General features: G+C 41.0%; 1 protein-coding gene across 1 annotated transcript in view; it reads right to left on the reverse strand.

The window, feature by feature from the left end:
* Positions 1-6486: 6486 nt before the first annotated feature.
* The window catches only part of LOC134575238 (zinc finger protein OZF-like), a 38178-nt gene continuing 32461 nt past the window's right edge, over positions 6487-12203 (reverse strand). Inside the window, exons 3-5 of the mRNA XM_063434493.1 lie at positions 8360-8521; positions 8155-8278; positions 6487-8027 (exon numbers count right to left, since the gene is read on the reverse strand). Of these exons, the coding sequence (XP_063290563.1) occupies positions 6766-8027; positions 8155-8278; positions 8360-8521 (1548 nt within the window). The 3' untranslated portion in view covers positions 6487-6765. The remainder of the gene's footprint in view (positions 8028-8154; positions 8279-8359; positions 8522-12203) is intronic.

Raw genomic sequence — 12203 nt, forward strand, 5'->3', positions numbered from 1 at the left:
AGAGCTTCTTCAGAAGTGTGGTGTAATCCTCATAAAGTTCAATTTTTATAGGCAGTCTGTGAGTAAATATTACTTCCTGGTGTGTTCATTGACAGTTCCTGTAACCATTTTGGAACGCATGCATCATACCGGAAGTGACGCTGCGTTTTCCATTATGGAGTTTTCATATGTTCCATTTTGGAAACGCATACGGGCCGAAATGGCGTTGCTGCGATTCCATAAACATAATAGACATCCTTTCTATAAGGGGGGGGAATAAAAAGTAAGGTATATAAGATTGCTCCAATGAAATAATGATATAGGCAGCCCTACAGTATTACAGTGACCCTGTGCCATACTGTAGTGAGCACCTATTATTTTTTCCTTGTGACTATTGTAATTCATTTTTTTTTTAATTTGCCATTCAAGTGGTGGCGTCTTATCAATGATGTGGTTGGTGTTGTGTAGTGGTACATTGGAGTCGATGACCAATTGCTAACCTCATGTTCTAACAGTGTAAAATTCACAATGTCTCATGACTCTAATAAAGGCATTGATTTAAATATTTTTACATACGGGTTTCAAATTATATAATATGTTTTTAAAAATTTGATATATTGTGGTTTTTATGTATATTATATACTTTTTATTTAGTTTATGCAAATATTTTAACTCAAGGCTAAATTACATTTTTGGATATTCTGATATAGGAGTAGAGTGACAGGAACCCAATTAATCTTTACATAATACCAACGGATTGCAATACGTTGCTACATAAGAAGAGCTTCCACCCCACTTGTGTACTGAGAATTTTACCTACAGCCAGTTCACTAGAACCAAATGGAATATGTCAGTACCTGAATGGATAGATGAACAGCACGATGAAACGTTAAAGATTATTAAACAACAAGGGTACCCTGTCCTCCTACAGCAGGGACAAATTACTGACATTTCTAAGATAGAAAGGATGACTTTGCTCAGACTTACAGTAAGATCACATTCAGAAAATCAAAGTAGGATTACATTTGCCTCTAAATATAATGCATTCTCTTCCAAGGTCTAAAACATTCTAAAATGTTATCTAAAAGCCCTTTTATTGATGGGACAATATAGCATTAAGAATACAAATGTGTATGCCCTGTTAAATGTCTGTGCCCCCCCTCCCATGGCCAAACTGGGAACGAAAAGAATCCCTGGAAGAAGAGTCTATACCTGTCCATAGTGCATAGTGTGCAGATATAGAGGCAGAAATAATAACGTAACATTGGAAACTAAAAACTGTTACTCCAGTGTGAATGAAAGCACTCATAGGGCTTCAAAATAAACAGAAGAGCAGATTCATTTTACATATGCGTACACATATATATATATAAATATGAATTTGCATGCAATCAATGTTTCTGTCCAACTACTTTGACATATTAAGAAGAGTTTGGTAATGGGACTGAAATGGTGAATGTATGATGCTATCTGGTTAATTTTGAAGTCCTAAGTGGGCTCTTCACTTGATTAAACATTAAACTTGATGATCTCAGCCAATCCAATGCTTTCCCATAGGAAATCATTTGGAGGCAATTGTGCATGCGAGTCAAAATGCATTAATCAGCACAGAAAAGCACCGAATCAATGCATCTCTACAGGGAGCATTCGGCACCTCCATGTAGCTGGTGCACACTGTGCAGCAATGGCCTAAAAAGTACCTCTTGTGGCCATCTGAGTGACTGTCACTAGACATCAATGTAAACAATGAAAAGGCAGCATTTACAGCGCTCAGCCTGCAGGGACAAGCTATAGACACCAGAACCACTACATTAAACTATAATGCTTCTGGTGACTATAGTATCCCTTTTATAAGGCATCTTACTATCACCCGTCAATCAACTGTTCGGCATATACTCCTGTGCTGTAGAACTGAGTTAGAGGGAGAGAAGGAGACACAGGTGAAGATGCATTTCCTCCCACCCCTAAAAAAAATGCATCTTTACCCGTTTCTCTTAACCTCCCTTTTAACCCCTTAAGGACACATGCCATGTGTGACATATCATGATTCCCTTTTATTCCAGAAGTTTGGTCCTGAAGGGGTTAAATTTCTTATCCCCTTTCGATTGTTTTATCTGCTTTAGTGTATTTTATCTCCTATTTTCCCCTTTGTGTGTCTAACACCTATCTTGTGTGTCTTTTACTACCTCCCAGTCCGTTTGTGTCTCTTTTTCCCCAAACTCCAGTTGCTCTATTTTCTCTATCCCCCAGTCCCTTTTGCCTGTCTTCCTCCCCCAAGGTTCTTTGTCTCTTAGCCCCATTCCCATGTCTCTTTCTGCTCTTGCCCAGCCCTTCCTTGTGTCTATCTTCCACCCGAGCCCCTCTGTATCTTTTTCTCTCCCCAGCATCTGCATGTGTCTCATACCCCCGCAGCCGCACTGTGTCTTATTTACCCTTAGTCTCTCTATATGTCTTTTTTTACCCTCAGCCCCTCCATGTGCACTTCTTGTTAGAGTGGGTAGAAGAACGGCGGTGGAAAAAGAGTTTTACTGGGGTCCTTGTCTTCTCAAGTGACCAAAAGTGAAAACAGGAGTGTCCATCAATATGCAATATCCCAGAAAATGTGGGTCACTATTTGGAGTGAATGGCATCGAAGGTCCATGAGCTGGAAATGTCCTGATTAAATAACTGGTACAACTCAAATACGGCAATATGGCAACCCATGTGGCTAATATTAGAGTATTACCCTTTTTGTGCTGTATACCCCTATTTCAAAAGAGCACTGTATGGAGCCTTTTAACCCAGTTGGTGATTATTTGTACTTTTATATATGTTTGACCACTAGGGGTAGTAGTTATTCCAACATTTTGCACCCATTACATATAATAGCACGCTGCACAGGCTTGTATGCCACTGTCTTTACTAATTGGCTTTCATTTATAAAAGTACAAATGTCTATTTAAATCACTTTAAAATTTAAAAAAGGGGGGGGGCACTCTCTTTACACATTAAACATTTCAGTAGGCTAAAGTGCCCCCTTTTTTTTTTTTTTTGTCAATCTTTCTTTTATTGAGGCATTAATAATACGGGGTACAGAATAAAGAGTAGGAAATGCATAATTTGTACAGAGTGGGAACACGATAACGCAAGAAAGCATCTCCTATGAGTGTCAGCCTCATTTTATATTAATAGAGTACAGCACCGTTATACTAACAAGTTGAGCGATCAATAGTAAAAGTAACAAAGCATCGTAACCACAGGCTGAATACAGATCTAAACATTTCAGTCGTGATGCAAGGGAATCAGCGCATATGCTAAAATAGGAAACATATATTCACTTTCTAAATTCCTGGAGATCTGTCTCATTTTTGTATGTATTAAACATGCTAGGCAAGCTGTTAAATTGCTATGCTATGTAACAATGTGTAACCATTAGAGGGCAGTGTCAGTACAGCTTAAGTTGTGTAAATAAAAAGATGATGGTCAACAAGCTTGATGTGTTAGAAGGTATGAAATATATGGCGGTAGTGTGTGGGTTAGCCGGAGGTGGGGCAAACGCCTTAGACAAGTTAAGTGTTTAGCATCCCTGGTCAGACCCTGTGTACATTATGTGTAACTCGTCAACTTGACGGTGAGCATATGCAGGGTATGTGAAGTCATCACCTACAGTGCTGCCAGGCAGCGTGAAGTGGGTCATTTGATGTTAGATGATCAAAGTCGAGTATGGAAGTGGAATGACAGCGTGAGGTATTGGTTTGCCCCACCGTGTATTGTTGTGTGTGTCGTTATCTTACAGGGTAACATGAATGTTTTACCCGTTAGAGTGTTTGTCTAGATTGTTTTGCGTAGAGATAGTGAGGATATGAACCCAGGTGTTGTGAGACGAACATTATATCTGTCCTCGTCACCTTGCAATATAACGGGTCCCAGTCAGAACTGCGTGTATTCAATGTCCGAGGGTCAGAGCATGTGTAGCGGATCATATCCAGCTAGGTTGGTCAGACACGTTAAATCGAGACACAGTAGAAACATTACACTCCAACATTAGAGGATTAACAGTAAATACAGGCTGTGAATGTCCCTGTGAGTCCAGCATCTGTGATAAAGATAAGAGAGGCCCCCCATCGGGAACTGTAACATCCTCTTACGAGTGTAAGCATTTGAAAACATAAATAACATATTAAATCATATTCAAACTGTGTGGCTTAACGGTAGCCTAATGAAAGCTTCTTGCTGGTGTGGGATAAACTATGGGTAAGTAAAGGACCTCCGGCTCTGCCCTGTCCTCAGGTACCAGAGTCGTCTGCATGCAACTGGGTGTATGGTCGCCAGTCTCAGTTTATGTAGTGACCGCTACGTAGGGGTCGGGAGTCAGGCCCTGAGGTATGAATGGGACTGTTCTCGTCGGGTCCCAGGAGTGTGGTGGCGAGTTGTTGCCTTGTAGGCCCATCTGGGTGAGGGAGTCCAGCGGTAGGCCCAAGGCCTGCAGTAGCTGTGCTGAGTCGGCTGGGTCCTGTACCTTGTGGGATTCTGTTCCCTGGCGGACTGTGAGCGTGTGGGAAGGCCGCCAACTGTATTGAAGGCCGTGCTTTCGGAGTAACGCGGTGAGCGGTTGGAAGGAGCGCCGCCAGGCCAGGGTCTCATTCGAGAGATCTGTAAAGAAGGTTAGTGCCATGTTGTCGAGTTGAAGTGGCGTTTTGCCCCTTAGGGCCTTGAGTACCGTCATTTTGTCCTGGATATTACGAAAGGTGACGATTAAGTCTCTGGTGGCCGTGGTCGGCGCTCTTGAAGGTTTGGGGATCCTGAAGATGCGTTCAGGGCTAATACTGTATGTCTGCGAGGGTGCCAGTATGTCGGCGAGCAGTCGTTTGACTATCTGTGGGAGCTCTGCATCGGATATTGCTTCCGAAACTCCTCGTACCTTCAGGTTGGTACTCCGCCTAGCGTCCTCATAGTCTGCAAGGCGTAGGGCATGGCTGCGCTGTTGAGCTTGCAGGTCGTTTACCGCCCGCCGAAGTTCCCCGATATCTCTGGTATTGGTTGTGGCCGCTTTTTCGAGGGCGCCCATGCGGGTCGTCAGGCCCTTCAGGTCTCCCCGTACCGCTGTGATGTCTTTTTGCAGTGTCGTTTGTAGATCGGTGAGTAGTTGTTTTAAGATCACTGTAGTCACCGGGGCAGAGTCCGGGTCGGCTTTGCGCTGCTGTAAGGGCTGTCCCGCTGCGGGTGGGGGTAGGTACTCTTCTCCGGAGAGGTCATCGGAGAAGTCAGAGCAGCCTCCGTGGAGTGCCGCCATATTGGACCCGCTTGGGCCTCGTGCCTGTCTCCACATTTCCCCAATAGTAAGCCCCGGGGACGGTTTGTCCGTGGCTATTTTCCTTGTTTTGCGGCCCATGTTGTCTGAGACACGCTGGGGGCTGTAGTTTATGTCTTAAAGGTTGTTGGGCGGTTGTTTTCCCCCGATTTTCCTCGTTTGTAGCCCGGAGCTCTCAAGTAGTGCGACCGCTCGCTCTTGCAGTTAGGCTCCGCCCCCTAAAGTGCCCCTTTAACTGGTCATGGTGGCTGGTACAACCTGTCAATCCCCAGGACAGAAATCTTCAGGATAAATGCCCACATACAGTAGATACAGTACACACACTAACACCGACTATTTGTACTATATAAGGCTATTCATATGTTTCAGAATACTCTGGGATTCTTTATTTCCTCACTTACACTGTAGAACCAGGTAGGATGACATTTCAAGAAATCTGTTTTTCTGTGGAATAATTATGTACTTTTATTCTTTGCTTTGTTAGGACTGCTGCCTCTCATTTGATGGTCCTCTTATCGATTCAAACAGCATTACGGAGGATTTAATGGGGGTAAAATAAAGTTTTGTATTACGTTACACTGCAAAAATAAAGTGTGAAGCCTTGGCAGCCAGTGATAATCAAGGAAAGGAAAGACAAAGGGGGCAGCCTAACATTCACCCAGGAACAGAATCTCAATGTTAAACCATACAACGACAGTTTAACACGGTAAGCCAAGACTCCAGGCCCTATACCAATATACCAATATCATTAAGATGAGTTTATTATGGGGCCTTTTAATCTCAAAATAGCTATCTGTGTCAAGATTAATATAATGCAAAGGCATAATCTAATTAATACACGTGAATATGAAATATTTAAGAAGGGAGATTTTACCTGCAGCATAGCTTTACAATAAAGATGTGTAAATACTCTGTTCATCAGACTGTAGATATTTTTGGTTTTGTTAAAGGACTGGGTGTTTTTAGAAAAAGAAAGAGTATTCAAGTATATAATAATTAGTAAACAAGTTAACAGCTTGTTGACCCAAGAAGAAATTGGATATCATTAATTTACCTGTAACTTGGTTAGTACTAATTTTTATGTAGTTGTTTTTCTTCCTAGGGTCGCGCAAAATACATTATTATGGATCACATCAACACGGCATTTCTTCTCCACAAAATTCAAATAAAAAAAAAAAATCTTAGCATATTTAATTTGTACTTTAATAAGGGCTGGATTCTACTCTGCTTACTGAGTAGCGATTCCTCCATTGAAGTCTATTCAGGAAGGAGAATAAGCTCGGACTCTTTATTAAAACAGTGAATTCATAAACATGGTGTTAAACGTTCCCTGACTAACTCAATCAAATTTTACAATATATGTCATACACAACACTCAAAAGATAACATTTTACCACAATCACAATAAAAAAAAAATAATATATCACCTATATATGCCATAAAACAAACATGCTGTTTTCCCTGTCAAATTACTAACGTTTAACCTGTATGAGTGTTCACGTGTTGACATAATAAATCTGATCTGGAAAATATCCTCCATATTCTGAACACGACATTGTTTTTTCTCTAGTGTGAATCGTTCTATGTCTGGCAAGATTCGCAGCCCAGGTGAAACATTTCCCACAATCTTTGCATTTAAAGGGATCTCCTCCTGAATGGATTCTTTGGTGGGAAGCAAGATTTGTGCCCCGGGTAAAACACTTCCCACATTCAGAACATTTAAATGGTTTTTCTCCATTGTGATTCCTTTTATGTGAAGCAAGATGTGCGGCACGGGTAAAATATTTTCCGCATTCATTACATTTAAATGGTTTTTCTCCAGTGTGAATTCTTTTATGTCTAACAACATGTGATGCTTGGGTAAAACACTTGCCACATTCAGTGCATGTAAACGGTTTATCTCCTGTGTGAACCATCTGATGCCTAATCAGATTATTCTTTGCATTAAAACATTTATCACACTCTCTGCATTTATATGGTTTTTCTGCTCTGTGAATCCGCTGATGCCCATTAAGAGCAGGGAGCTGGTTAAAACACTTGTCACAATCAGGGCATTTATATGTTCTACTTCCCGTGTCAATCGTCTGATGTATGTCAGTGTCCAAAAGGTTTCTTCCTACACATGAGGCGAATTTCTCCTTAATATGAGTGGTTGGATACTCTGACTGTATATATTCTGTGGGTGTATAAATTACTGTGAGAATGTCTTCTTCAGATGAGGCAGACTCCTCTTTAATATGAAGAGATGAATATTCTGATTGTACTGTGGGTGTATACATGTCAATGTCTGTGAGATTTCCTTCTTCACATAAGGCGGGTTCTTCTCCAATATGCGCACATGGATATTCTGTCTGTACATGTTCTTTGCTTGTATTAATGTCCATGTTTGTGATTTTATCTTTTTGACATGAGGCTAATTCTTTGTTAATGTGAGTAGACGGATATTTTATTTGTGTATGTACTGTGGGTGTATAAACGTCAGTATCTGTGACATTCCTTTCTTTATATGAGACCAATTCTTTCTTAATAGGAGCTGACGGATATTCTGTCTGTGTCTGTATGTCAATGTGTGTAAAATTGTCTTCTTCACCTGTGTGGGGTTTTTGTGACATGTTTGTTAGACAGTTAGTATGCATGTTGTTTGGTTTGTTGATTTTCAGAATTGTTCCTCCATTGCTGGTTTTATTTACGATTTCACCCTTTGTAGCAAAATCAGGCACACAAACAGGAGTACCCAAACGATCAGATCCAAATGTGTCTGAAGCAAAAACCAAAAAGAATATTAATAGATAAGTCACTCTTAAAAGTACATCAAACATAATTTACATTTATTTGTATAGTTTCTCAGATTTCAGACAGAATGCTGTGATTAAACTTTCTCTTACCCAGTGAGCAAAGGGGCTGGTGGTTCTCGATAATTATGTCCTTGTACACATCCTTATGTCCTTCTAAATACTCCCATTCCTCCTTGGTCAAATGGACAGTGACATCCTCACACCTTACAGGAACCTGGCACAGACAATGATACGGTCACCATCCAGACACATCCCTTGGTTTTACTCTATGATGTCCCATTCCCAGCAGCCTCACCTCTCCAGTCAGCAGGTGGATGATCTTACCGGTCAGTTTTAAAATTTTCTGTCCGTTGTACTTCTCCACACTGGAGCTCTGGATCCTGGAGGAACTTTTTGACACATGGGGTCGGTTCCTGTGTGACATATAATCACTGGGCTTCTTCACTACCATATGATCCTAAATATTGAGAGTGACAGAATACAGGGATGACTGTTGGGTACCTCACTATCCATCTTTAAACATCTCTCATTTCAAAAATCTATATAGAAACTATTACATTTAGATACATTTAGAGGCTTCTAAGGGCTTCTGTGAGCTGACGCTGACATTTAGTACAACAAAGAACTATAACTACTATTCACTGAATGATCTTGATTTCTTTATGGGAATAGCTCTGCATTAAATGAACGTCTTTTTCTTTTTTTAATATTCCTTATTGTTATGTATTGAGGTTTATGCAGTCCACCTTCCAGTAGATGGCAGCATAGTGAAGTTATGCACTTGTTCTGTTGTGTTTAGTCTCTTTGGTGTTATGTCATTATGTGTGTGTACTGAAGTAAAGAGAAGTTCTATTTTACTACAATGTCTGAGAGCCATTTGTGAATATATAACATGCTAATACACTAAACTGGCGACGAGGATGGGATTATAATAAAAGGACACTGCAGAATATATATACAGGAAATGAAATCAGCGAGTGAGGAAGTAAAACTTTTTTTTGGAATTCTTTTATCTACAAATATCTCCAGCATGGCTTCTCTGGGACACATGGAGGAATTTGATCTGGCTAATCCAGCCTCATGAGACTCCTATGCTGAGCGGTTATTGTTTTTCCTGGAAGCTAATAAGGTGGTGGATGCTATTGAGAAGAGAGCCGTGCTACTGAGTGTTATTGGATCCAAGACTTTTGATACTGTCCGCTCACTGATATCTCCTGCTAAACCACAAGACTACTCATTCGAAGAAATACTGGCACTGTTAAAACATCATTTAGCACCCACCCCATCTGAAACAGTGAGGCGTTTTCATTTCAATAGACAAAATCAGAAACCAGGTGAAAGCATTGCAGCATACATTGCAGAACTGCGCAGGCTGTCTGAAAATTGCAATTTTGGTACCAGCTTAGAATCCTTGTTAAGGGACAGGCTTGTGTGTGGGGTGCAAGATGAAGCACTGCAGAGGAGACTTCTTGCAAGACAGAATGTAACTTTTATTATTGCACAAGAGGAAGCGCTCGCAAATGAGGCTGCATATGTCCATTCAAAAGAGATACAATCCTCCTCCAGCAAAGATAACTCACCTGAAATAAATCTAGTGAAGAAGACTGATGTTAAATCAAAACACTGTTCACCACACACTGATGTCACAGCTCCATTTAAAGGAACTTGTTATAGTTGCGGTGGAAAACACAGGCGTAATACATGTCGTTTTCGAAATGCAGTTTGCCACACATGTAAACGTACAGGTCACATACAGACAGTTTGCCAAAGTCAAGCCAGTGGAATTCAGACCAAAAATAAGAATGTGAATAAAATACAAACCACAGCGCACTCTTTTAATACTCCACAAACCGTTTCAGATAGTGAAATGACTGCAGGTGTTTACTCAAATGACTATGTGAATAAAGTGTAAAATTCACCATCAGGACTGAAGATTTACACTGAAATTGTGCTTCAAGATGTTCCGTGCAAAATGAAAGTAGATTCTGGGTGCGCATATTCTTTGATTTCAGAAGAGACATTTACATTGTTATGGCCTCATAATTCTCCTTCAATAGTACCTTGTGATATTCATCTCGTGGACTACAACAAACAGGCTGTAGATGTTAAAGGGGCTTGTTTTATACCAGTAAAATATGGTAAATTCAGAGGACATTTACGTTTAATAATTACTAAGGGACAAAGAGCAAGTTTGCTAGGTAGACAGTGGTTTGAACCCTTAGGAATTTCATTAACTGGAGTTAATAATGTATCCACAGATATTCTACAGAATGTGATTGATAAATTTAGTGCAGTTTTTGAAGAAGGTCTTGGCATGTTTAAAGGCCCTCCTGTTTATTTTGTATTAGATTCAAAAGTACCCCCAATTCGTATGAAGCCTCGCAAAATTGCATTAGCTCTCAGACCAAAAATAGATGCTGAGATTACACGTCTTGTGAAACAAGGCATACTTGAACCCGTAACACACCCAAAGTGGTGTACACCCATAGTTCCGGTCATGAAACCAAATGGGGATGTCAGAATCTGTGCTGACTACAAATGTACAATAAATAAAGCGTTGCAAGAGCATCCCTATCAAATTCCAGCTGTTAATCAAATTCTTACTACTTTGGCAAAAGGAAAAGTATTTGCCAAGTTGGATATGGCTCAAGACTACCAGCAGTTACCTGTGGATGATGAGGCTGCTGATGCACAAACAATAACAACACACAAAGGAGCTTTCCGAGCAAGACGTTTGCAGTTTGGAGTTTCCATTGCTCCTGGCATATTCCAGAATTTAATGGAGGACCTCTTATCTGGACTTCCAGGTGTAGTGCCTTATTTTGATGACGTTCTTATTGGAGCAGATTCTATACAGTCATTGGCTGCACAGCTACAACTTGTTTTACAACGTTTTCATTATGCTGGTCTAAAACTTAAAAAAGAAAAGTGTGTTTTTGGTGTAAGCAGCGTGGATTTCCTTGGTTACCGAGTTGACGCACAGGGCATTCATCCAACTGATTCTAAGGTTGAAGCTATCCATAGAGCTCCGGTTCCAACAAACAAACAAGAACTGCAAGCTTTCCTAGGGTTGCTTAATTTTTACCATTCTTTTCTGCCTGATAAAGCCACTGTTGCTGAACCTCTGCATCGTCTACTAGATAAAGATGCTCCATGGAAGTGGACTGACGTTCTTACCACCGCTTTCAGCGCTGCTAAAAAACTGTTGTCTTCTGACAGTTTGCTTGTACACTATGATTTGGAGAAACCGCTCAACCTCACCTGCGATGCTTCTCCGTATGGCATAGGGGCTGTATTGAGCCACACTTTGAGAAATGGGGTTGAGGCTACTATTGCGTTTTATTCACAGACTTTATCTACTACAGAGAGGAATTACGCCCAAATTGACAAGGAGGCTTTAGCTATTGTGTCCGGTGTAAAAAAAGTTTCATGACTATTTGTATGGGCGGAGGTTTACTATTATAACAGATCATAAACCTTTATTGGGTCTGTTCACCAGCAATACTCCCACTCCTCAAATAATTTCACCACGCATGATCAGGTGGTCCCTTCTGCTGAATGCCTATGATTGTGAGTTCAAGAATCGTCCTGGCAAGGATATCACACATGCTGATGGATTAAGCTGATTGCCTTTGCCTTCTCCTGACTTCCTTGTTCCTCCTATGTCTGAGGTCCTCATGTTGGAATCCATTCCAAACCATCCGTTACATCCAAGTGACATTGCTTGTATGTCTGCCAAGGATCCTTTGCTGTCCCGTGTGCTCAACTGGGTTTGGAGGGAGTGGCCAAAATCAAAAGTGGAAGACAAGTTCAAACCATTTGTAGTGCGCCAACATGAACTATCTGCCTATAAAGGGTGCCTATTATGGGGAAACAGAGTGGTAATTCCAAATGCAGGACAAGCTCGAGTATTGCATGCTCTTCGTGAAGGACATCCTGGAATAGTTGGCATGAAAGCTTTAGCCAGAAGTTATGTGTGGTGGCCTAAAATGGATGAAGTTATTGAAAAGTGGGTGAAGAACTGTGTACCATGCCAATCTACTCGTCATGCTCCACCTAAAGCCTCAGTACATCCTTGGGAAGTGACTAGGTCACCTTGGTCCCGTTTACATATAGATTTTGCTGGCCCTTTTCACGGA

This window comes from Pelobates fuscus, chromosome 10 (genome assembly GCF_036172605.1).
Source record: "Pelobates fuscus isolate aPelFus1 chromosome 10, aPelFus1.pri, whole genome shotgun sequence".
NCBI classification, from domain to species: domain Eukaryota; kingdom Metazoa; phylum Chordata; class Amphibia; order Anura; family Pelobatidae; genus Pelobates; species Pelobates fuscus.